Source organism: Crocuta crocuta, unplaced genomic scaffold (assembly GCF_008692635.1).
Source record: "Crocuta crocuta isolate KB4526 unplaced genomic scaffold, BGI_CrCroc_1.0 scaffold675, whole genome shotgun sequence".
Lineage (NCBI taxonomy): Eukaryota > Metazoa > Chordata > Mammalia > Carnivora > Hyaenidae > Crocuta > Crocuta crocuta.
In genome coordinates this window covers 2,142,206-2,168,402 of record NW_027528796.1, presented here as the reverse complement: position 1 = coordinate 2,168,402, position 26,197 = coordinate 2,142,206, and the positions used below count along the sequence as shown (strand labels likewise).

The 26,197-nt window shown below is 52.4% G+C and overlaps 2 protein-coding genes across 3 annotated transcripts in view; both read left to right on the top strand.

Moving 5' to 3' along the window:
- Positions 1-23,251, top strand: part of TRAPPC10 (trafficking protein particle complex subunit 10) — a 64,126-nt gene extending 40,875 nt beyond the window's left edge. For both annotated transcript variants that reach the window (XM_077755434.1, XM_077755433.1), the window contains exons 13-22: positions 1,890-2,404; positions 3,345-3,486; positions 3,935-4,093; positions 4,869-5,098; positions 12,436-12,536; positions 13,913-14,039; positions 14,854-15,024; positions 18,319-18,496; positions 21,418-21,612; positions 21,919-23,251. In XM_077755434.1, the coding sequence (XP_077611560.1) occupies positions 1,890-2,404; positions 3,345-3,486; positions 3,935-4,093; positions 4,869-5,098; positions 12,436-12,536; positions 13,913-14,039; positions 14,854-15,024; positions 18,319-18,496; positions 21,418-21,612; positions 21,919-22,151 (2,051 nt within the window). In that variant the 3' untranslated portion in view covers positions 22,152-23,251. The remainder of the gene's footprint in view (positions 1-1,889; positions 2,405-3,344; positions 3,487-3,934; positions 4,094-4,868; positions 5,099-12,435; positions 12,537-13,912; positions 14,040-14,853; positions 15,025-18,318; positions 18,497-21,417; positions 21,613-21,918) is intronic.
- A 2,853-nt stretch (positions 23,252-26,104) lies between these two features.
- Positions 26,105-26,197, top strand: part of PWP2 (PWP2 small subunit processome component) — a 14,585-nt gene continuing 14,492 nt past the window's right edge. The window contains exon 1 of the mRNA XM_077755432.1: positions 26,105-26,194. Coding sequence (XP_077611558.1) covers positions 26,177-26,194 — 18 coding nt within the window. The 5' untranslated portion in view covers positions 26,105-26,176. The remainder of the gene's footprint in view (positions 26,195-26,197) is intronic.

The following is a 26,197-nucleotide window of genomic DNA, read 5'->3' as shown; positions in this document are numbered from 1 at the left end:
TTCGCTGTGCGGCAAATGCGTATCTGTCTCTTTCTGCTGAACTTGGTGACTCCAGACCACAGGACACACTTAAAAGTGCTTAGCGTGGCCCTCTGAAATCAAGGGTACCCCCAGCCAGCCCCCAAAGAACAAGGTTCTGACTTCAGCTACTAACTGGCCTGTATTCACATCTTTCTTCAGTGGCTCAGAAAAAATGTTTTTATACATTATTTTTAGTAGAGTCCAAGTAGGGATAACATGTTGCATTTGATTGTTATATCTCACTTCTCTTTTAATTAATTTTTACTCTTTTGTTTTTTGACAGCAGGCTCCACGCTGTCAGTGCAGAGCCCAACGCGGGACTTGAGTGGGGCGCCTGGGGGCTCAGTCGGTTAAGCTGACCGACTTCTGATTTCAGCTGAGGTCACGATCTCACGGTTTGTGGGATCGAACCCTGCATTGGGCTCTCTCACAGACAGCATGGATTCTCTCTCCCCCGTTCTCTGCTCCTCCCCTGCTCGTGCGCACACACGCTTTCTCTCTCTCTCTCTCAAAATAAATAAACTTATAAAAAAGGTGGGGGTGACTGCAGTGCAGTCTATGGCAGTTTTTAAACACTTGAAAGCCAGTGTTTCCAGAGTCTGGCTTCAGGTAGGTAGGTAGGTCATTGATGGCTGGTGTGGATTTCACTCAGATTGAGCTCTCTGCACGGGGTTCTCAGGAGCAAATGGCATTGGTGTGTTTTTATTTATTTATTTTTTTGATTCTTTAATGTGCCCAAAATGGCCACTGGCAGAGCCGTGTGGCACATCTGCTGTGTGTGACACGTATGTGAGACTGCACAGGCACGCCTCTCCTGCCTGCGTTGCGTGCCGTGTCTGCAGGAATCAATAGGCTGGGACTGAGCACTGCTGCCTTGATTGTGCTTTCCTTCCTTCCTCCTTTCTTCGCTCTCTTTCTCCCTCCCCTCCTCTCTTTCTTTCTTCCTTTCTTTCTTCCTCTCTCTCTCTCTTTCTTCTTTCAATTAAAGTTTATTTATTTTGAGAGGAAAGGAAAGAGAGAGTGTGTACATATGAGAGCTGGGGAGGGGCATAGAGGAAGAGAGAGAATCCTAAGCAGGATCCGTGCTGTGCTGTCACTGTGGAGCCTGACGTGGGGCTCAGCCAAGCCAAAATCAAGAGCCAGACTCTCAACCGCCTGAGCCCCCCACACGCACCTCTTTGTTTTTACAACATTAATCTCTGCAAGTCTTTCCTTGAGTTGATCAGTGTTTAATAAACACTTACCAGTCAGCCTGGCGGCCTTGTGCATTTTCTGAACAAGCCATGGAGGAGGCCAGAGAGCACAGTGGGTTCTCCCCCTTAGTCGCTGTGAGGCTGCGGCCTCAGTGCCCTCGGGGGTTCCAGGAGGCAGGGCTCCCCACTCCCTCAGCTGATTGCACAGGCTGGCAAGCACCTGGGCTTATTTCCAGATGTACGGGGAGGAAATGGGCATTTTTACTTGAGAATTTCTTTTTTGGGGGATTTTCTTTATGTAGGTGGGACGGGGGTAGAGTTCTTTGAAACAGGCCTAGTAGCTGGACTGTTTATAAATACTGGTTTCATATTCGGGTGTTCACTGACCTGTTTTTCTCGTAGGTTTGCCTTAATTTCTTCACATTCTAGGACTTCAGGAGCTATCTAGGCGTGTGTGTGTTCTCCTTTTGCCCAAATACCTCGCGTAGCTGTGAAGATGGCGTGGAGTGGGCGGTTTGCGGGGTCGGGGGGCTTACGCGTCCCCTTGAAATAGCGTCACCTCCTGCATCTCTGCTGCGCGTGCGCCTGCTGCCCTGGTGGTAGCCAAGGCCCTGCTGCCTGTAGCTGATCCGAGGCCAGGTGTGGCCGCTAACTCGTGGTGATGTGCGTTTGCAGGTCAGAGAATCATACTCCCTCTGCACTGTTTCGCACAACTGAGAGATCTTCATTTTACCCCTTCCACCGCCGTGGTCCACGTCGGGGGGGTCTTGTCCGTGGAGATTACCTTGTGCAGCCAGATGCCCATTCCCGTCCACGTGGAGCAGGTGGCCATCAGCGTCCACTTCAGCATCGAGAAGAACAACTACCGGAAGACGGCTGAGTGGCTTACCAAGCACAAGGCGTCCAACGGGGTCATTAACTTTCCGGCGGAGAGCCCGCCCTGCCCCACGCCGCAGAGCCAGCTGCCGGCGCCCGAGCTGTACGAGGTGTTTGAGAGGAGCCCTTCCGACAACTCCTTGAACACCACTGGGATTATCTGCAAGAATGTTCACATGCTCCTGAGGAGGCAGGAGAGCAGCCCTGCGCTGGAAACCTCCTCCGGCGTGGCTCTGGATGACGGGGCCCACGTGCTGAAATGTAGCGGTGTGACTCTGGAACCAGGAGCCAACAGGCTAACGTTCAGGACGCAGGTGCGTGCCGAGGCGGGGGCTGGCCTGCGGGCGGCCGGGGAGGGGGTCGAGCGCGCCAGGACGGGTGGAGGAGCGGCGCCTCCGTGCGCGACCCTGCGGTTGGTTTGTACCCTTCAAGAATAGACTGATAATTTTAAAAAGTCTTTTATACTTGAACAGATTCATGACAGTTGATACATTTTTTAAAAATATTTATTTATTTTGAGAGTGAGAGCGAGAGCATGCTAGCAGGGGAGGGGCAGAGAGAGAGGGAGACAGGGAACCCCAAGCAGGCTCCGCGAGCCCAACATGGAGCTCGATCTCACGAGTGGTGACCTGAGCCCAAATCCAGAGTCGGAAGCTTAACTGACTGAGCCCCCCAGGCCCCTGGCAGTTGATACGTTTTAAAAGAAGTTGGTAACGTGGATAATTCGCCCTCGCTGGTATTAAAAAGTACCCTCATTTGTTGACATCCTTTCAAAGAAGGTGGCACACTGTCACGTCAAACCTCGTTTCCTTCTGTGGGCTGCGTGGATGTCAGGTCAGTGGCCCCAGCCTGCTGTCCTACCAGCCTGCCCTCGGGCAGCGCCCTGCACGTCCGCGGCTGGAGACGTGGCCCCTGCAAAGTGCAGCTGTTCCTCACTTGAGTCTTTAGGCCCAGAGCAGGGCTCCAATCTCATGCTGAATGTCCCACTAAACACTTGTCAGAACGCCACAAAGCAAGTGTGTTAAATAGAAAATACCTGCCAAAAGCAGGAGGGCAAAGTGAAGCCTCGGTGACTTAGAAGACCCTTGGCGGGGAGACGGAGGGCGCTTCCGAGCGGCCTGGTGCGGCCTGGACGGGCAGGGCAGCGGGTGGAGGGCCGGGCGGGGCGGGTGCTTCCCAGCGGGGACCGCACAGCCCTCCCTTGGGACGCCCGTTCTGGGAGCAGGGGGGTGACTTGCTCGATTGCGCCCGCAGGCCAGGGAGCCCGGGACTTACACGCTGCGGCAGCTGTGCGCCTCGCTGGGCCCGGTGTGCTTCGTCGTCCCCCACCTGTACCCCCCGGTGCAGTACGACGTGTACTCGCAGGAGCCGCAGCTGCGCGTTGAGCCGTTGGCTGGTGAGTGGGCGCCCCCCGTTTCTTGCCAGGAGAAAGCAGTGGCTGTGCCCTCAGCCCAAAGATCCGGAGGCCTAACCCGAAAAAGCCCGAAGCGATTCCGAATAGCAACGGTGCGTCCGGTTTCATTAGCCTGTTGTCTGGTGTCCTTCCCGGATTCTCTCCTGCCGACTTACTAGCAGAGCAGTTTGAGATGCTCACAGATGGGTTTGCCACCGTGTCCCCACTTCTCTCCTCGGTACTGATGAGCCTCAGATTCCCGTGCTCCCAGCAAGGCCCCCTCCGCTGTGCGTTCCATGCGGCTGAGATGAAGCGCGAGGGCGGGGGGACGGGTCGTGGAGCACCTGACGGGAACCCAGCCGTCTAGTAGGAGAAACAGAGCACCCTTGTAACCCCCGGCAGGCCCTCCGTCCATCGGTCATGATGCTGATTGCTGCCTTTTCCCCTTTAGATAGCCTTCTGGCTGGTATCCCTCAGAAGGTCAAGTTCACTGTCACCACCGGCCATTATACAGTAAAAAATGGGGACAGCCTGCAGCTCAGCAACGCGGAAGCCATGCTCATCCTTTGTGACGCTGAGAACAGAGCAGTGATCTACTCCAACGCGAGAGGTGAGGCGCCCGGTCCCTGGTGCAGGCGGGCCCTTGGCACTGTTGCGCCCCGGGAGGCCCTAAGGAGCCTGTCGTCAGGCCGCCCTCGGGCAGTGTCGGAGGCCCGCTCCTCCCTGCCGCTCTCCTATGGCGCTGTCCTGCCTGGAGGTGGGCTGGGACCCTGCCTGGATGGGACACTCTATGTGGGGGGACAGACTGAGAGCCGTGCATGTGCTCGGTGGCCAAGTGGCGCTGACCTTGCTCAGGGCTCGTAATGCAGCGTCACGGCCTAGGCCCTGCCCCAAGATGACTGTCTACAGGCCACCAGTCTCCTTCCGCCTGGCCCCCCCGCCCCCCCGTCACCAAAAAGCTAAAGCGAATCAGCCTTTTTGGGCACGGGTCAGAACCCCTAACAAAGTCCCATGTCCCCTGGTCTCCAGGCAGGCGGTCTGGAGAGAGGACACCGCTCCGCCTCTGGGTGGGTGCCGGTCTGCGGGTGGGGCGGGAACACGTGGTGTGGGGAAACACACACCGTGGCTGGGTCGTGTGGGAAGTGTCCCTTTTCTGCGTGCAGACTTAGCACAGGGACCGTTCTCTGGGCAGCCGGCATTACTGTCTTAGATCTTCCTGCCTCTGCCCTCCTACCTTAATCCTTTCCAGACACGCTCTTGCGCACGCACATGTGGCGGCAGCAGCAGGAGCTGGGCAGGAACTTCCCTGTTGAGCCCGTCACCTACTAGAAGAGAAGGGGACAGTGTGGGGATGTGTCAGAAGTGACGTTTTTTGTCTTTCCTAGAAAAGGCTTCTGATGTGTTGCTCCGGGTTCAGTCGTCCGACAAGGTCACGAGCATCAGTCTGCCCGCTGCTCCTGCGTACCACGTGATTGAATTTGAACTGGAAGTTCTCTCTTTACCTTCAGCTCCAGTAACTGGAGGAGAGAGCGGCGTGCTGGGGATGACAGAGTCCCAGAGGAAGCACAAGGACTCGCGGAGCGCTGGCCACTGCATGGCCACCGCAGAGCACAAAGTAAGGAGGGGCTGGCGCCTCTCAGCCCGTGAAGGTGGCCTCTCCCCGCTGCACGTGCGCAGGAGGGGCCTTCTGGTGAACTGGCAGATTACCCTTTCCTGGTGCCACATCCTCTCATTGGATTTAGCGTTTATATCTTTGAGTCACTCCCTTTACATAAGGGGCACATCGTGCAAGGACAAGGACAGAGAGGCTCTGAGTTCTCTGCAGTAACTCGAGAGGGAAGGAGAGTTTAGTGTAAGAGAGAATGTTTGCTGCGGGGGGTAGGTGTGGGTCTGCAGTCCGTTCGTCTTAGTGAACAGGCTAGATTGAGCTCTGTCTTGGTGTGCTTCAGTGTCTGTGCACTGAAACGTCACGTCACACTTGGCAAGGAGGAACCTCTGTCATTTTATGCTTTGATGTTGATGCTGATTGACCGTTGAGAGACCCATGACTTTGCGCAGATCCACAGTCCATCAGCTCAAGGAATGTGTAACTACCATTGTGCTCATTCAGGCGTGTCCATGTCTTGTGACACAGATGTCCATTCTGAGGGGTTTTGATAGCCCAAATGTAGAAGTGCACACTTAATGGCCCCGCAGGACGGAACATACTTGCACACCTTACAAAGCTGCTGCCGGCGGGCCTGGCTTCCAGTCACCCTGACCTATAACCCTCCGCTCTGGGACCACAGTCCTGGCACACCCTCCACCGCGGGGAGGTATTAAAAATACAACAGGTGCTGGGACAGCACGAAGGTTTCAGTGACAACTGAGAGCTGGGCTGGGACCGAATGACAGGTCATCCCTCCATGAGGCCGCTCCTTCAAGCCTGGGAGAGGCGGGTATTCCGTCTGCTGTGGAGAGTGGAGCTCAGAGAGTCCGGCAAAATGGACAAACAGGAGTCAGTTTCACAGGAAAGAACAAGATAAAACGGGAGAAAACATCTCCATGAAACGGAAAGAAGTAATTTACCTGATAAGGAGTTCAAAATAACGGTCACGAAGATGTTCACCAAACAGGAGAAAACAGATGGACACGAAGAATGGACACTTCAACAAAGAGATGGGAGATAAAAGAACGTAGCAAATAGAAATCACAGAGTGAACAACAGAGCAGCTGAACTGAAAGAGCAGATGAAGCAGAAGAAAGGATCAGCACCTTGAAGTCAGTTGGACTCCGTCAATCAGAGCCGCAAAAAGAATGAACAGAAGTGAAAATAGGAGTTTGTAAGACAACATCAAGTAGATTAATATTTGGATCACGGGGCTTCCAGAAAGAGGAGAGAGAGAAAGGGTCAGAAATCTTGAAGAAGTAATGGGTGAAGATTCCCTAATGTGCGGAAGGAAACAGGCACCTAGATCCAAGAAGCCCGGAGAGACCCACACCAAGACACACTATAATTACATCCAAAAGGTAAAAACCAGGAGAGAATCGTAAAAGCAGCAAGAGAAAAACAAGTTGTTACGTACACGGAAACCCCCCTACGTCCATCAGCAGATTTTTCGGCAGAAACTTTGCAGGCCAGCGGGAGTGGCGCGAGATATTCAGAGTGCTGAACGGAAATCTCCAAGCAAGACTTCTCTACCCGGCAAAGTTATCATTCAGAAGGAAGGAGAGATAAAGTGCTTTGCAGAGGAACAAAAGCTAAGGGCTTCCTCCCCACTGACGGCCTCGTGAGGGATGCTACAGGAGCTCCTCTAAGCTGAAAAGAAAGGTGTTCACAAGAACACGTGTAAAAGAGTAAATCTCCCTGGAAAGGTAAGTATATAGTAAAAGTAGTGTGTCAATCACTTGTAACGTTAGCGTGAAGGTTAAAAGACATAAGTGGTAAAAATAGCTATGATTATTATAATAACTCATTAAGGAACACACATAAAAAGATATAAAATGTGAATCAGAAACATCAAATGTGGAGGCGAGGAAGAGTTAAAGTGTTGAGCTTTAGAATGGGATCAAACTTCAGTGTTAACAACCTGAAAATAGACTGTTACACGTAGAAGTTGTTATATATGAGCCTTATGGTAGCTGCAAAGCACAAACCTGTAGCAATACACAAAAGATAAAGAAAAAGGAACATAAGCACACCACCAGTCATCAGACCACAAAAGGAAGAAAGCAGAGAAGAAACAGAACAGAGAAGAGCTACAAAAACAAAAAACAATGAACAAAAATGGCAACAAGCACATGCCTATGAATAATTACTTTAAATGTAAATGCCCTCAATTCTCTGATCAAAAGACACAGAGTGGCTGAATGGATACAAATAGCAAGACCCATGTATATTCTGCTTACAAGAGGCTCACTTCAGATATAAGGACACACACAGACTAAAGTGAAAGCAGATAGGGGCGCCTAGGTGCCTCAGTTGGTTAAGCGTCTGACTTGGGCTCAGGTCATGATCTCATGGTTTGTGAGTTCGAGCCCCACATCGGGCTCTGTGCTGACAGCTCAGAGTCTGGAGCCTGTTTCGGATTCTGTGTCTCCTTTTCTCTCTGCCCCTCCTCCACTCACACTCTGTGTCACTCTGTCTCTCAAAAATAAATAAATGTAAAATAATAATAATAATAATAATAAAGAGATAAAAATAAGGTGAAACCAAATGAAGAAATCAAAGGAAATCTAGAGCAGCTATATTTAGAATAGACTTTAAAACAAAGAGTGTAATAGACAAAGGGGAGAGTGTTACTTAGTGCTTTTGATCCCACAAGAAGATAGAGCATTTGTAAATATTTATGTATACAGCACAGGAGCACCTAGTATGCCAAGCAAATGTTAACAGACCTAAAGAGAGAAATGAGCAGCAATACAATAATAGTAGGGGATTTTAATGCCGCATTTATTTCAATGCATAGATTATCCAGACAAAAGCAGTAAAGAAACTTTGGCCTTAAATGACACATGAGACCAGATGGACTTAACAGATGTTTACAGAACATTCCATCCAAAAGCAGCAGAATACACATTCTTCTCAAGTGCGCATGGAGCATTTCTCTAGGATAGATTGTATATTAGGCCACGAAACAAGTCTTAAGAAACTTGAGTTGAAATCATGTCGTGCATCTTTTCTGACCCCAACAGTATGAGACTAGAAATTAATTACATGAAGAAAACTGGAATATTCACAAATAACTGGAGATTAAATAGCGTGTTACTGAACAACTTCTAGGTCAAAGAAGAACTCAAAGGAGAAATCAAAACATACTTTGGGACCGATGAAAATGGAACACACCAAAATTTATGAGCTGCTGCAGAAGCGGTTCTAAGAGGGGAGTGCATAGCGATGAGCGCCCCCCTCAAGAAACAGGAAAAGTCAAACAGCCCAACTTTACACCTGAAGGAACTAGAAAAAGAAGAGCAAAGCCCAAAGTTAGGAGAAACAGCAAACATTAGAGCAGAAAGAAATGAAATAGCCAAAAAGGGCAAAAGGAGTGATCGATGAAATTAAGAGCTGGCTCTTTGAAAAGATACAGNAGCGAAAGTCGGACGCTTAACCGACTAAGCCACCCAGGCGCCCCTCTTAATACACTTCTTAAACTCTTCCAAAAAACAGAAGAGGAGGGGACTCTTCCAAACTTGTTCTACGAGGCCGGCGTTAACCTGATACCAAAACCAGAAAAGGATGCCACAAGAAAAGAAAATTACAGGCCAGTATCTCTGATGAACACATGTGCAAAAATCCTCAACAAAACATTAGCAGACCACATTTTAACGATACACTAAAAGCATCATACACATGATCAAAAGGGATTTATTTCCAGGGTGCAAGGATGGCTCACCGGCCACACATCAGCCCACGTGAGCCACCACAGCGACCGTAGCAGAGCGAAGGATGAAAGTAGACACAGGGAAAGCATCTGGCAAAATTCAACATCCGTTTATCATAAAAACTCTCAACAAAGTGGATACAGAGGACACATCCCACAGTATAATAAAGGCCACATACGACAAGCCCACAGCTAATGATATGCTCAGCGGTGAAAAGCTGAAAGCCTTTCCTCTAAGAGCACAAATGACAAGGAGGCTGGCTCTTGTCACTTTTATCCAACTTGGTATTGGAAGTCCTTGCCAGAGCAGTTAGGCAAGAAAAAGTAATAAAAGGCCTCCAAACTGAAGGGAAAGAAGTAAAATGTCTCTGTTTGCAGGGGGCATAATATCTCTACAACTCTAAAGGCTGAATCAAAAAACGTAAATTCATTAAAGTTGCAGGATACAAAATGAATACACAAAAATCTGTTGTGGTTGTGTATACTAATAATGAACTATCAGAAAGAGAAATAAAGAAAGCAATTCTATTTACAGCTGCATCTAGAAGAGTAAAATACCTAGGAATAAATTTAACCAAGGAGGTGACAAACCTATATTTTGAAAACTATAAAACAGATGAACATAAGGGAATATAAAAATATAAAAATAATATAAAAACAAGGAGGGGGACGAAACACAAGAGACTCTTAAATACAGAGAACAAACTGAGGTTTGCTGGAGGGGTTGTGGGTGGGGAGTGGGCTAAATGGGTGGGGGGACATTAAGGAGGACACTTGGGATGAGCACTGGGTGTTCTATGTAAGGGATGCATCACTGGATTCTACTGCTGAAATCATTATTGCACTAGATGATAACTACCGTGGATGTAAATTTTAAAATCTATAAATAAATGAAATTTGAAAAAAAGAAAACTATAAGACATCGATGAAAGAAATTGAAGAAGATACAAATACATGGAAAGATAATTTGTGCTAGTGGATTGGAAGATTTAATACTATTGAGATATCCGTAACTACCCAAAGCAATATGCGGATTGAGTGTAATCCCTATCAAAACTCCAATGGCACTTTTCATAGACATAGAACAGAGAATCCTAAAATGTGTATGAAACCACAATAGACCCCAAATACCCACCACTTTCTTGAGAACAAAGCTGTAGGTACCACACTCCCTGACTTGAAAGTATATTACAAAGCTGTTGCTATCAAAACAGTGTGGTATTGGCATAAAAGCACATACACCGATCAGTGGAACAGAATATAAAGCACAGAAATAAATGGAACATGTATATGGTCAGTTTCTGACAGAGGAGCCAGGAATGTGTAATGAAGAAAGGACAGTGTCTTCAAAGAAAAGGTGCTGAAGAAACTGGACGACCACGTGCAAAAGAATGAAGTCCGACCCCTGTCTTTCAGCATCCACAAAAAATTAAAATGGATTAAAAGGGCGCCTGGGGGGCTCAGTCGGTTAAGCGTCCGACTTCGGCTCAGGTCATAATCTCACAGTTCGTGGGTTCGAGCCCACGTCGGGCTCTGTGCTGACAGCTCAGAGCCTGGAGCTGCTTCAGATTCTGTGTCTCCCTCTCACTCTGTCCCTCCCATTCTCTCTCTCTCTCTCTCTCTCAGAAATAAATAAAACATTAAAAAAATTTTTTTTAATGTATTAAAAGCTAGAATGTTAGACCTAAAGCTATAAAACCCCTAGAAGAAAATAGGTGGTGAGCTCCTCAACAGTGGTCTTGGCAATGATTTTATGGATCTGACACCAAAAGCAAACATAAACAAGTGGGACCACATCAAATAAAAAAGCTGCTCTCTGCTCAGCAAAGGCAGCCATCAACAGAGTGGAAAAACAACCCCTACTGAATGGGAGAAAATATTTTCAAATCCTGTATCTGATAAGGTGTTAACACCCAAAATATATAAAGGACTCCTACAACTCAGTGGCAAAAAGCCTCACAACCTGATAAAAATGGGCAGAAGATCTGAATAGACATTTTTCCAGAGAAGACATACTGATGCTCAGCATCGCTAGGCAGGCTGATGGGGTGTGGGAGGTGAGGGCGCCCTCATGCACTGCTGGGGGGTGGCTGGTGCGGCACCCTGGAGAACAGCATGGATGCCCCCTCAAAACATTAAAAATAGGGGCACCTGGGGGGGTTCAGTCGGTTAAGCATCTGACTTCAGCTCAGATCATGATCTCATGGTTCATGGGCTTGAGCCCCGCGCTGGGCTCTGTGCTGACAGCTCAGAGCCTGGAGCCTGCTTTGGATTCTGTGTGTGTCTCTCTCCTCCTTACCTGCTTGTGCTCTGTCTCTCTTTCTCTCTCTTTCTCACTCTCAAAAGTAAATATTAAAAAAAAAAACATTAAAAATAGAACTACTCTACAGTCTAGCAATTCCACTTCTGGGCATTTACACAAGGAAAATGAGAACAGTTACTTGAAAAGGTATCTGCACCCCCATGTTCACTGGAGCTTTAGACGTGGAAACAACCTCCGTGTCCACTGATGGGTGACCGGACAGAGAAAACATTGCATAGATGCAGCGCAGAACATCACTCACCATAAAAAAGGAAATCTTGCCATTTGCAGCAACGTGGATGGACCTTGAGGGCACTATGCTGACGGAAATAAGTCAGAGAAAGATAAATACCGTCTGATCTCTCTTGTATGTGGGATCTAAAAAAAACACCCAAGCTCATAAATACAGAGTGCAGACTAGTGGATGCCAGAGGCAGGGGTGGGGGTGGGCAGAGGCAGGGTGGGAGAGGGCATAGAGAAAAGGGTGAACTGGTTTTTGTTTTTGTTTTTTAGTTTAAATAAGTTGAATCATTTGAAAAAAAAAAAAAAAAAGACATGTGCGCAAAACCAGTATGGTAACAGGCTAACGCACACAGTCATTGCAGAGAGATTACGTCAGACTGGTTAGCACCCCGCGGATGTTTTAATTTTCATTCCCTGAAACTTTCTTTCCTTGTCTGGTAGCAGAGTTCAGGAGGTAAAGGTGACACTTCATTGTGAGGGCGAAACCAGTGCTGGAAGCGCACATCTGTAGTCCGTGAAACAAAAGGAAGCGTGAAGCATGGCGTGTGCCCCTGGCGGAGTTATGGGCATGGTCCACACCGCGCCCCCAGATCACTTGCTTTTCCGTTACACGTTTGCTTGGTGTGGACCGCTGGAATAATCCATCTCCTTTTGTAATCGTGATTGATTATGTCATCTTGACAAAGCACTTGGCTCTAGCCTCCTGTGGGTTAAAAGCCACCTTTGGCGTCATGGCCACGTTGGTGCGGAAGAGCGAGGGGGCACTGCTGTCCCTTGCCGTGGCATCCACTCTGGGGCTTTGGAGACCATTCTGGTGACTCATGGACGTTTGGCCGCTTCCATGTTTACGTTTCTTGTCTGTGTGCATAGCTTTACGTTTCCCGTTTGTTCGTGCATCTGCTCACTGCGGGGGTGCTTTCTAAATAAGAAGCACTGAGGCCATCGGGTGTCTAGGAAATTGGGAGCCACTGTGGATCTGGATGCATGGGGTGCTGGCGGCCGTGGTCGTCGCGTGGTCTGAACGTGTGTCCCTCCGTGTCTCCTCAGGTGTCCATTGATTGCCCGTGGTCCATCTACTCCACCGTCATTGCTCTGACATTCAGCGTGCCCTTCAGGACCACACACTCTCTCCTGTCAGCCGGGACACGGTACAGTGCACTCCAGGCCCTGCTCCCGCCCCTCGCCCACCCTCATGGAGACCCTGGCCCTTCAGAGCTAGGCCTCGGGGGCCCTGGCCGTGTTTACTTTCCTACCGTGACGCCGTCGTCCACTTGTTGAGATTCACAGCGATTCCCTGCGCTCTACGCCGGCCAGTCCGTCCCCACGTGCCCAGCTGCCTCCGAAGTGCCCTTGTGCGGGGAGCCTGTGGGGTGTGGGATCCACGCCAAGTCCCCATTTGATTATTAGATACTTTGCCCTCTCCTGTTCCTCCAGCCAGTGACCCGTTGACAGACGGGCCAGTTCTCCTCTAGAAGGTCCTCCATTCTGAGCCTGACCGGTCCCAATCTTGCGGGTTTGGGTGACTAGCTCCTAAGCCAACTGCTAGTTCCCTCTGAGGCTGGGCTTCTCGGCCCCAGCACCCCTGACGCTCGGGTCTGGTAGCTGCTTGTTTTCGGGGGCTGGGGGGGTTCTGCACCGCCCCCCACACCCCAGCTCTCCTGTTCCGTGCCCGTGGCCCTCCCCATCCCCCCCACGCCCACCGTGACCACCAGAAGTGTCCCGAGGTGTAGCGCCACGTCCCCCGCAGGAGCACAGCTGCCTGCGGGGGAGAAGCCTCCCGCTCTAGAAGCTGGATTCGATTCTGATTCAGCCACTGGACCAGAGTGCTGGGACGCAGAGCCCTGTGCCCTGTGTCCGCGCCGGAGAGCCTGTCCGGCTGTCCCACCGTAAGTGGTGACGGGCACACTGCTCCCCACGCTCAGGGCTGCGTCTGGCCTCTTGTCGTAGAATTCCTTCTGTTTTCGTCCGTTGATGACCTTTGATGACTTTTGCATCATTTGGTAACAACAGCATCTGAACCGCACTTGGAGGGGAAGGTCACGTCAGCGGCCTGCTGGCTTTTCCTTTAAGTTACGAGGAGGGAACTGTGGATGTTCGTGGTCAAGACCCCAGCGCTTCCGGACAGGAGCTGGGTTGCTGTGTTTCAGACCGGCTTTCTCTCCGCGCACATCAGGGGTCGACGTGAGCCCCGCGCTTAGTTTCTCCGGAGTAACGGGCACCCTTTCCAGCCTGTCTCCCCACGCGTGTGCAGGAAGGCCGGTTACAACCACATGACGACAGTGGATCAGAAACATAACATTCTTTGGCCTGTTTTTCCTCAGAAGTAGCTTGCTTAGGGAGATCGGTTTTGGGGGGACACTTTCCCCCATAAAACTGGAAGTAGACACCTGTGGGACCCCTGCTTACGTCACAGTGGCCCTTGTTCAGCTCCCCAAGAAGAGCTTCTCTGCAAACCAAAACGCGTTCACTGAAGTTCTTAAGTTTCAAAAGCGTGTTTTTTTTTTTTTTTGTCTTTCTGTTTTAGGAAGTATGTTCAAGTTTGTGTCCAGAATTTGTCAGAACTTGACTTTGAGCTGTCGGAGGGTAGCCTCGTGGGTCCCGACAGTAGTGCCGACCTGCAGCTGGTGCCGCTGAACACGGAGTCCCCGCAGGTAACAGTTCTCTGGAAGTGAGCTCCCCCTGCCCCCAGCCGGAAACAGAGTGGGAGCAGAAGTGTGATGGTCGTGTCCAGGTTTGGGTGAAGATGCGGTGTGTGTGTAGAGCGAGCCTTGCCACCCAGAGAGGGACGTCCCCGAGACGAGCCCATCTCCCGCTGCTCTGAAACAGCCGCGTTGTCACCGTGGTGTGCATGATGTGTGTGTTGTGGGCTGAGCCGCACAGTGAGTGGATTAGGAAATAGAACGATATCTGTATCTTGGAAGAGAATTAAATTTTCAGCCCCCCTGCCGTGGGCACGAAGGCCCATCCATGCCCAGGGAAGACCTCTCAAGCGTCTGTGTGGCTTCGTAAAGTATCCTGCCCGCGCTCACGCTGCCCGGCTGCTACAGAGTTCAAGGGTTTTCTTAGGGTGTCTGATCTGTAGTGTTTTTGAAGGATCGTTCCCAGCTAACAGTTGGCCCATTTCAGATGCTGGGGGTGTCCCCGTGCTCACGGGCGCTGCTGGCCCTCCATCTAAGTTACTGTCAAAATGCAAAGTAATCGGCCTAAATGTAAAGATGTCCTTTTCCATTGGGTGATGGCATTTCCCAGTTTGGAGATGTAAGAGGTACTGTGTACTGACAAACGTTCTTTAAGTACCATTATGGTCCCCTATGCTGTGAAGCTTATGGAATCATTGAGAACCTTTAACTGACTCGGCCCAGTCTTCTTGGGGGAAGGAGGGCACCAGGAGGCGGGGCTCCGGCGGCGGCTTGGGGTGCAGTGTCCGCCACGGTGTGCGTGCACTGACAGTGACTCTTCCTGCAGCGCATCTACAGCAAGCAGTCGGTGTTCTTTGTGTGGGAGCTGAAGTGGACGCGAGAGCCCCCCCCTTCCCTGCGCTGCCATTTCTCCGTTGGATTCTCCCCAGCCTCCGGGGGACAACTCTCCATCCCCTTAAAGCCGTACACGTACGAATTTCAAGTGGAAAATTTTTTCGTATGTATCGTATTATTTTTTGGTGGGAGCGTGGGGTGGGAAAATGAAAGGTGGCACCATACCCCTTTTAATTTAAAAAAAATCAGATAGAAAAAAGATCTTTCAAAGTGACAGCAACAGATCAAGGAAAATAGTTAGCACTGAGAGTAGCTCAGTCGTTGGCAGACTGTATCTGAGACCCGTGGTCCCAGTGCAGGCCTGCTGGTGGCCTTCAGGTGAGTGTTGCTGAAGGGCGAAGGCTGCTGATCTCTGTTCCCTTTCCTCTTGCCCACATTCAGAATGTCCTGGAACTATTTCTTAGAGTCCTTTCACCCCGATCCTGGCTGCCTCTCAGGGGAGTTACTTTATCAAGGCATGTCTTTAGTTTATTTAAAGACAAACTGAAAATATGGAAATCGATTTCCTCAGTTTTACCAAGCCGTTCCTGTAACCTGAGCGGGCAGGCAGTGTGGAGCGGGGTCGCCTTGAGTTAGATGAGGGGATTGGTTGTGTTTTCTTCCCTTCGGTGAGACTTGGATTTTGTGTGAGGGAAATCAAAATGCAAATATACAATTTTGTGCTGTTTCCTTTTCCTTTACTCCTAAAGTCGTCAAACGACACTTGGAGGTGTGTTTGTGCGTGTGGCTCTGGATATTATCCGTTTTTTCAAGAACTCCTTTCAGCCAAGAGACTGTTTTATTGCACTGTCTTTATCCGCCTTAGACCTCAGGGTCGTCGCCAGCATGACTCATCTTTTCGGAGCCCTAACAAATGCCTTTTTGGTGTGTTACCAGTGGCTCCACGTCCACTCCCGTGGCGCAGAGCCTGGATGTAGCCTGGCCTGCTTCCCGTGGCGGTAACTCGCCCACCGTCCCGCTGTCGCCTCTGTCTCTCCTGCTTCCTCTCCACACGGAGAGCACGGAGGTGTTTCCGGGGGGTCGCCGTCTGAGAACGCGTCCTCTGAGGCCTGGGAACAGAGACGCCGCTTTCCTTGAGGAAAGCTGTGCTGAGGTGTGTAGTTTACACCCCATGAACTTCACCCATTTGACATGGATGGTTCAGCGCAGTTAGTACGTGGACAGGGCTATGCAGCCATCATCACGGTCACTTTTTTTTTTTTAATGTTTTATTTCTAGGAGAGAGAGAGAGAGAGAGAGAAAGACAGCATGAGCAGGGGAGGGTCAGAGAGAGAGGGAGTCACAGACTCCGAAACAGGCTCCAGGCTCTGAGCTGGCAGTCAGCACAGAGCCCGACGCGGGGCTTGAACCCATGAACCACGAGATCATGACCTAAGCAAAAGTCAGACTCAACCAACTAAGCCACCCAGGCGCCCCTCTTTTTGTTTTTTAAACGTTTACCTTGAGAGCGAGAATGAGAACATGAGCAGGGGAGGAGCAGAGACAGAATCTAAAGCAGGCTTCCACACTCCACGTGGAGCCCGATGTGGTGCTCGATCTCACAACCCTGGGATGTGACCTGAGCTCTGCAGAATCCAGAGTCAGACGCGCACCTGACTGAGCCAGCCAGACGCCCCTGGAAAGTCCGTTCTTTCCCCATTGGACGGCCTTGGCACCCTTGTCGCGGTCAGTGGGCCACACTTGGGGGAGTTTGTAGGCCCTGACTGCTGCCGCAGGGGCAGGGAAGTGTCTCAGGCCCGCTTCTGTCCCAGGCCTCCCCCCCGACCTCCCAGCCACGCTCCCCCGTCCCACGTGGCGGCAGAAGGCAGCGCTGGCGGGCGCGCACTTGGCACACTCCGCTTCGTCATCCCGTGTCTCCTCGCTCCCTTCCGAGCCCCGAGCAGAGCTCACCCNGGAGCCTGTCCCGCCCCAGGTGGACGTGGTCGGGAAAGTCCCCGAGCAGCGCGCCCGCCTCGGGCTCCCGGTCAGCCTTGTGGGCTCCCGGAGAAATGTTTTACTTTGGCAATAGGCCTTTTAAAATTCTAAAATCTATGTTCTTCCAACGCTTTACAGTACCCACAGAACACTTTTGAATCGAGTTATGCCTTAATTATTTCACGCATGTTAGGACTTTGGAAAACTGACGCTTGCTGGGTGTAGCACAGAGCAGGGATGGTGAGCCCTGGCCCCACAGAAGAGCACGAGAAAGGGCAGAGACGTTGGCACTCACAGGCCCTGGGGGAAGCCCCTGGCGCTCCGTGAGGGCCACGCGGGGAGGCATGGGGCTGGGGCTCCTGGACCGGTCAGTTCACACTCGGGAGTGCGTCTCGGGAAGCCTGGGGGGCTCTTATCTAAGGGGCACGTGAGGGGAAGGCGCCGGGAGGCGGGGCGGCGTGCTGGGGAAACCCCGTCCGGAACTTCTGTCGCTCGTCGCCCTGCGGCTGTCATCGGGGGCGTGCGCTTGCATGAGGGGCCCGTGTCCAGGCAGGGCCCCCGCGCGCTACTTGAATGAACAGAATGCGTGCCGAAAATACCCCAGGGAGACCGCTTACCTTCTGAAGTGCAGCCACCAACCTGCGTGGTGGGGAGGCCTCCACCCCCCGTGCCGGCTCCGGGTCCTCGCATGTCCTGGGCGGTGAGAATGTCGGCGGTGTGAACAGGTGTGGCTGCTGGGTGAGGGGGTCGTGGCAGAGAAGGGAATGTTCGGGCAGAGGTAGCTGTGGGCGGTGGGAGCAGGGAAGGGGCGCTCCCTCGGCCGGTGGTGGTCCTGGCGCCGCGTCTGTAGGAGGGTGTCCAGGGTTTTCAGGTGCAGGGGGGCGAAGGGACGGGTTCTCTGGAATTTGCCTTCGATGTCCCAGGCAGAGAAATGAATGTCGATCCACCGAGAGAACGCAAATGCAGCCAAAAGTGATAATCCTGAATCTGGGTGACAGGCACAGAGAGCCACGGGCCTGTCCTTGCCATCGTCATGCAGGCTTGAAAATGGCCAGCACTGGGGCGCCTGGGGGGCTCAGTCGGTCATGTGCCCAACTCTTGATTTCGGCTCAGGTCATGATCTCGCGGCTCTTGGGATTGAGCCCCGCATTGGGCTCTGTGCTGCCAGCACTGAGCCTGTTGGGGTTCTCGCTCTCTTTCTGTCTCTCTCTCCCTTTGCCATTCCCCTGCTTGCCCTCTTTCAAAAATAGACAAACACCTAAAAAAAGAGAGCGAGAGACTGAGGTGGCTGCGGTGGGGACCAAGCAGGCCATCCCTCCAGGTGGTGGCTCAGGGGGCCAAGGCGCGGCTCTCCTGGCTAGTCAGCCAGAGCCCCGGGCCCGCCCCTCCCCTCCTCCTCCCGTGTCTGTGCGCAGCCCTGCGTGGCCTCGAATAGCATTTCTTCAGCTTGCTTCTGCATCTGTGCTCTCTCTCTCTCGCCCAGACTTTGTATAACGTGAGAGCGGAGATACTGCCCCCGTCGGGAATGGAGCACTGTAGGACGGGCTCACTCTGCTCCTTGGAGGTGACCATCACGCGGCTCTCAGACCTCCTGGAGGTGGATAAGGACGAGGCGCTGACTGAGTCCGACGAGTACTTTTCCACCAAGCTCATGTATGAAGGTAGGTCTGGGTGCGCCCCTTTCTCTAACCATGGGTGCCAACTCATTGCTTGATGGGATGGTGCCCTCCCTTTCTCAAATGTAGTGTGCCTTGTCTGAAGAGAGAATGTTCTAGAATCAAAAAGCTCATTTGCATGTTTCATCGTACAGCATGTTCCTAGGCTGGCAGGATGTTGGACTTGGTTTTTGGGGAGTCATTCTTGCTACGGGTATTTTTGGGCAGTCGCCGGGCTCAGTGCTGAGAACTGGGGCCTCCTAGAGCCGCCGTCCCTCTGCCCGGGAGTCCGGGTCTTCCCCGACCATGGAAGCAGGGCCGGAAGTCCAGCGCTCAGCAGCCATACGGCCTGGAGGCCCGTCCCTGCCGGCTCCCCTCTGGCCTCCCGGCATCCCCTGCTCCGTCCCCACCTGACGCTGGCCCCCGCCTGGGCTCCTCGCCTCACTGACTCCCCCCGAAGCCCCGTCTCCGGCACCCCGACCTCCCCTGGGGCTGGGGCTGCTTCCTCAGCAGTTCTCTGTGTGAGGTGTCGGGACCTTTTACGCTCTGAAAAGTGGTTGAGGAGCTGAACGTTTCTGTGTTTAGTCACTTAGCAAATAGCATGACATCACATGACCTCATGCTGGAGAACAGCCACTTTCCAACATAGGACAGAGAAGAGGGCCGCCTGGGTCTGACCTCAGCTCAGGCCACGGTGTCACGGTTTGTGGGTTCCAGCCCTGTGTTGGGCTCCACACTGACAGTGCAGAGCCAGCTTGGGACTCTTTCTCTCTCTGCCCCTCCCCTTCTCGTGCTCTCTTACTCTCAAAACAAATAAACTAAAAGAAAAGAGAAGAATGACATTAACTTGAGTCCTTTCAAACCCCTCTGATCCCGGGTTCCACGGAGGCACCCGAGTCTCCCTGTCCGCTGGTGCGGCTCCGTGTCATGCCGGCGGGAGCACAGGGAGGCTCCAGGCTCGCCGATCTGTGGTCGGCGCAGGGCGGTGGATGGAAGCAGCCTTCTCATGACCGTGGCTGCTCCTCTGTGATACGTCACCAGAGCGGGACAGGGCCCGGGCCTTCAGGGGCCGGTTACCGGCTGGAATCTGAAATCAGGTGAATGAGCTTTCCGTACTCAGTTCCTTTAAATCGTTTCACCTGGCTTGTGGTTTGACTTTCTTTTTTCTTTTGTTTGAGAGGGAGANGAGGGGCAGTTGGTGGGGAGAGAGAGATGGAGAGAGAGAGAGAGACAGAGAGAGAGAGAGGGAGGGAGAGAGAGAGAGTCCTGAGCAGGCTCCATGTCCAGCGCAGAGCCCAACACGGGACTCTGTCTCACAACCGTGAGATCCAGACCTGAGCTGAAGTCAAGAGTCAGATGCTTAGCCGACTGAGCCCCCAGGCGCCCTGGCGTCTGGGTTGAAAGCTCTCCTACCCAGGCAGCATGTTGTGGCCCCCTGGCTCAGTCACGTGGGAAGTGTGCTTCCTGCCGGATGCAGATCTTGCACGTACGTAGTGTACCGTCTGTTGCACAGTATCACACAGCCGCGTCCACTTCCAGCTCCCGCTGAGCTCCTCAGGGTGGCCCGGGTCCCGGCACGCTGCCAGGATCCCAGTGGCAAGGCCACGTTGTCCAAAATCCTAACTTTGATCAGGGTTTCAGATTGTGTCGGCGGCAACTTTGACGTGACAGGCTCCCGCCGTTCATTTTCGAGACAGCATCTGCCAGATCCCCCAGACCGAACGGCTGCGCTGATGCAGCCCCGGTGGCCTGTGCCCCACGCCTGTGTGCACGTGCCGAGCCGCGGGAGCCGGCGCAGCGGGGCGCCCGGGCCGAGGGGGCGGGGACCTCTTTTTAATGTTTTGCAACTCCTTGTGAGTCTGTAACCATTTCGAGTTAAAGTTAAAAAAATGTTTGCTTAAGGGTTGCATTCAGTACAACTAATTTTGACTGCTTCGTGAAGGACACGCTTAAGTAAAACTGGTGGTTTTTATCCCCAAATGTGTGGCGTTGAGGGGCCCGCGGCCACGACTCTCCGTGCACGTGGGGCCTCGGTTCCCGCTCGGCCCTGCGGTCCTGCCCGCCTAGCGCGCAGGGTGACACGGGGGGAAAGGCGGGAGTGTGAAGGCAGCGTTGGCCCCGTGCTGCCCTGGGGACACACGCGGAACCACTCCCACGTGTGTCCATCCCACATGCGGCTGCAGCCTCTGCGTGTCCTTTGGTACCACTTGTCCCCAGAGGCCCCCACCCCCATCTGTAGGCAGCCTGCCCTCCGCTGCCCCTTGGCTGCTTGTGAAGCTTCTAGTCCTTGAACCTTCTGGGCTCCTCCTTCGTGTCCCCTTACAGAGGGGACTCTGTGACCTCTCTGCAGAGTCATCTGCTTCTTGAAGACAAGGCTCCTGTCCTGTTTACCTTTGAATGCCTGCCCAGCTAAGTACTTAACGTTGCACTCAGTGGCATCACGTTTGTGCTGTGATGGTGCTGATAAAATGCCGTACGCGAAGGCCCCCCGGTGGTGGAAGTGCTCTCCGTGCGTCTCTTCCCCTCCTGCTGGGAGGCTGCTCTGAGCGGCAGAGCTGGGATCGGGACCCTGGTCTGATGCCAACCACGTACCAGCCGAACTGGCGTCCTGCCCCGCCCGCTTCCAAGCTTACTGGCCGGGACGCCCACACTCTTAGGCCTGATGCACACAGCTGTCACGTGAGATGGAGTCGCTGTTCATTTATTAACTTGAGACAAAAGTGGTTTTCCCTGTGCGCCTGACATGTATTTTAGTTCTTGAGCCATATGTGTTTCACGTTCAGGTGCAGCTGGGAGATGTAAGGTACAGAATGTATCTGGTTTGGGACCTTACGCTCTGGAGTGGGGGGACTGTCGATGGCCTTATTTTGCGGTGGATGCCGATGCTCTTACTGGGGAAAAACCGGTGCTCTCCATCTGCGTTTCAGTGGTCGACAACAGTAGCAATTGGGCGGTGTGTGGGAAAAGTTCTGGCGTCATCTCCATGCCCGTGGCCGCCCGGGCCACTCACCGCGTCCACATGGAGGTGATGCCCCTCTTTGCCGGCTACCTGCCCCTTCCCGACGTCAGGCTCTTCAAGTACCTCCCCCACCACTCGGCGCACTCCTCACAGCTGGACGCTGGTAAGGACTCGAAGGTGGGGCGCGCTCGCTGTGGGAGCGGAGCCGCGTCTGTGCAGGGAGGTGGGACCCTCCGCTCGCAGGGACGGGCTTGCCCTTCAGCCGCGTGTGTTCGGTGGCAGCGGAGCCGAACCAGAAACCGGGTCGGGGTTACGGGCCGTAGGCACCTACTCCGACGCTGGGTCCCCTTTAGAGGGTTGCCTCATTTAACGTTGTCTTGCACGGAAGGTCGGCTTAGGCGCTTGCTGCTCCCCGGGCGGGGGCGGTCCCCGTAGCGGCCACCTGCCTCACCTGCTGTGCGTTCTGCAGATAGCTGGATAGAGAGCGACGGGCTGTCGGTGGACAAGCACGTGGACGACCAGCCGGACGGCGGCAGGAGCAGGGCCGGCGCGCACCCGGCCCCCGGCGGCGAGCACAGAGGCCTGCCCATGCCCCGGCTGCAGGCGCTGCCGCCTGGCCAGGTCGTCAACGCCAGCGTGGGCGCGCAGGTGCTGGTCGTCCCCAGCAGAGACGACCACGTTCTCGAAGTCAGTGTCACGTGACCACGCCCTGGGCCAGCGCGCGCCCTGCGCTCGGAGGGGTCCCGGCCCCGCTGCTCCCCGTCGCCACATCCTAGCGCTCACCAGCCTCCTGGGGTCCTGCCTGGCCTGGGCGCGTCCGGGAACGTCCGTGCGCGGCGGGTCGACTGGGTTACGACGTCATCTCTGTGTTGTCAGTGGTTATTTCTTTTTCCCTCCCTGTCCCTGTGCTGGCGCCTCCGGTGTTTGCCTAGACCCCACCCTCGCCAGCCCCTCCCTGTCGTGGAAGGTCTGTGCCCTGCTCTGTCGCCCGGCGGCCTCCCCGTCCGCTGGTTCCTTACTCAGGCCGTGCGCCTTCCAGGGAGACACGCGGCCGCCCTCGCCGGCTCAGCAGTGACATGTGTGTGCCTCTCTGGGCGCACGGCTGCCCTCTTCCTGGGCCAGGTGGATTTGTAAGTCTCCTGCGGGACAAAACACCGTCCTTTACCCTGCTGAGTTGTGCTATTCTAGAATAACACCCTTTGAGGGCAGGTCAGCGAGGCTGAGGGCTGGGGTGGGGAGGGAACAGAGCCCCTACTGGAGCCTCCATTAACTGGAGCCATTTTAAGGTACTTTGGGGAGACTAGACCAGGGCCTAAGGGACAACTTGGTATTGAAATAGTTTAGGAATAAACGTTTCTGGAACCCCTTTCCCCCATGATATTGATTGAATATCATATGCACTTGGAATTAAATATGTATTTATTTTAATTATCATATATGTGGGGGTTGATATGTTGTTTTCTTCTCACCTTTTGAGTCTTTACATGTCATCGTCACTGTGTAATCAATACTTTTCTTTTGCACCTTAAGTCCTAGAGGTTAAGAGGCCCCAGTGGGGCCTGGAGGGGCCCTGTGCTTCTAGCCTGGTTGTGGGAACGACGGAAGTCTTGGAATATTCTCTGCTGGTCCACTAAAATTGCAGTCATAACCGTTACCAATGGATTAATTTGCTCTCGGTTGTAAATTTAATTGTATATATGGTTGATTTATTATTTTTAAAAGTATGAACTAACGGATGTAAGTTTATGTAGAAGTTGCACCAAAAATCAAGGACAAAATAAATGTGTGTTTGTTTTTACTGGTGTGAGAGTCACAGCTTGTAAATAAGTGTTGGCTGTATGAACCCTTTTCCAGCTCGCCAAAGCAATGTATTTTTGTACGTAAGAGATAGAGAACTCCTACTTCCCTGGGAAAGCGTGGTCGGAATGGAGCCCGAGCAGCCTGGTGCAGAAATGGGGTGCAGTCAGGCCCAGAGGGGCGGCGTCACGTAAACAAGCCGGAGAGAAGAGGGGCCTGCTTGTCACCTGCCGGAGGAGGCTGGAGGAGGCTGGCCTTGCGGGGCTGGGGGCACTTGGGGCGGCGGGGGAGAAGGGCAGCTCAGAGTCCTTGTTTCCAGGCTTCTGTGGCTGGTCTTTCAGCTCACTCGGCAAATAAGGTGGTGTGACTCCCACGCGCCCCACCCCGCGTCTTTTCATTTACAGAAATTGGAGCCGTGTGAAGAAGATCAATATTTGTGAGTTTAATTAAACTTTTCAGAAATTCATCTTCCCTAGGTGCACTTTAAAACTAATCAACTTGATCAACTAGTTAGGCAAATTAAAACTTCAGAGTCTAATGAAAGCTTAAGGTTTCTAAAATAAGTTCATTTTGTTGTAAAAATTGACAATTGTCCTAAAGATCTGCCAAGCCCTGTGGATGAAGAGATGTTTGAGATGTGATTCCACCAGAAACACCTCGCGTGGTCAGTCTCGGAGCCTCCGTGCCTAATGCGGCTTTCACTCTACCCTCTGGAATGGGGGACGTGTGATTCGATGATTACCTTATTTCTGTTTGAGTGTGTGTGTGTGTGTGTGTGTGTGTTCTAATCCCAGGATGAAATTATCTAATTACATAATATATTTAGAGGGAGAAAATGAAGGGGAAATCCAAAATGTTCATGGGCTTCTTACTGTCCTCAATTTGTATGGGATAAAATTTATTGGAGGTTTGGTCCCCCCCCCACCGCAATTACCCAAGAGATCTGTTGCAACCCGTTACAAGGGTGCCTCTGTTTTTATTTTGTTTTGTTTTACACAAAAGAAAAATGTCATCTAAACCTTTTTTTTCTTGAAGACAGTAATTCGATTTTTATTGTGTTTAAAATAAGGCATATGTGTTTGCGACAGGCTGGTTTTGTTAGTAAAGGTGTAGCAGCTGTTAAATAATCGTGAAGCCGGATATGGAATGTGCATCTAAAAAGCGAATATGCAGCCGTTTTACAAATCTCTGTGGAACATGTAAATACTAGCAAGTGGAAAAGGAAATAAGTTATAATTTTGGTGAATTTCATGGGGTTTCCTATGACTGGAAAAGTTATAACTTCTGAGCTAATGTGGAAATTGTTGTATTTAATCTGAAAATGACTATTACCTACAGTCCATTGTCAGCACAGCCGGTCGTGGGTTGGATTCTTACATTAGGAAATCTTGGTCGATATCCCATAGTTAGTAGAGAAAATACACACAGGCTTCTGTCCAATTCTTCCTTAGTGTTTAAAATAAGATTGAGTTATAAAATGAAACACTCTGGATGTGTGCACTAAATGAAAAGTATACTACTTTTTAAAGAACCAACTACGCTGATCTGAGTGGTTTGCAGTCAATGTGATCTTTAAAATAAACCCTACATGATTGTGGAATTTGATTTTTCATGAAAGTGCCCCCTTTCTCTAAATTTATTCATCATATATGTCAGGCTGTAAGACCCTAAAGTATCATTAATACAATTTGCTGGGATTCCGTGAATGGAAAAGGTGGCAAGCTGGTGACTTTGACACTGCAGGTATTAATTCCATTTTCATGGTTTACTACGAGAGTCATTTTTCACATTATTCTGTAACATATTGTTAGACTAAAACCATTGTATTAAGACTGTTTAAAATGTAAGCATTATAATTCTGAAAATACAGATTTTAAGAAGAAACTTTGCTGTTTTGAACTTCATTCTTTCGCTGAGGAGCAGAAAGTTGAGCGTGTGAAGTTAAAGAATTTTCTGGTGTTCTCTCCCTAATCCTTGTTTCTGACTCGAAGCATAAATTATTTGCCTTGTGGGGAGCATTAGGGATTTTTTTCGTAATTCATTACCCAATAGCCCACAGGAACAAAGACATTTGAGTCTTCAGGGCTTGGGTTTTTGGTTTTTATTTTTTTGTAGATCTATCTGCCAGTCGAGTTAACTGTGACGTTTGGGTAGCATCGCTAGTACAAGTTTTTTAGTTTACTCAGCCTCCTTGTTTTTGGTCTCCCCATTCATAATGCAGAGCTTAAATAAGAAGTGTGGGGTCGGAGTGCCTCACCCACTCAGGGTGTGAGCCTTCTGGGCTGCGGCGCCAGCGGGCCCAAGGCCAGAGCCCCAGCCCTGCTCTGTGCCCGCAGGCGCAGGGCTCCGGCGCGGGGGGCGGGGCCTGCAGACTAGAACGTTGTCGGGAAGGGGGCGTGGCCCGCGGGCTGGGACTCCGCCTAAGGGAGGAGCAGGGGCGGGACCTGCGGGCTGGGCTCGGCCTGGGGGAGGGGCTGGGCGGGGCCTACGGGCTGGGACTCCGCCTAAGGGAGGAGCAGGGGCGGGGCCTGCGGGCTGGGCTCGGCCTGGGGGAGGAGCTGGGCGGGGCCTGCGGGCTGGGACTCCGCCTCGGGAAAGGCGTGGGCGGGGCTCAGCCTCGGGAAGGAACGGAGCAGGGCCTTGGGGGAGAGGACTCTGCCGGGGTGAGGGCGTGGTTCTCGGGCTCCGGCTCCGCCTCGGGGAGGAGTCGGGGGTGGGCCTGCGGGCTTAGACTCGNGGGGAGAGGGGGCGTGGCCTGCGGGCTGGGACTCCGCCTCGGGGAGAGGGGGCGTGGCCTGCGGGCTGGGCTCCGTCTCGGGCGGCACCGTCCCTCCCGGTCGCCTGGGGGCGCTGTGGTGCGGCGCCGCGGCCATTCCCGGACGCGCTCCCGGACGCGGAGGTAGCTCGACAGCACACGTGCGGCGGCCGCGATGAAGTTCGCGTACCGGGTG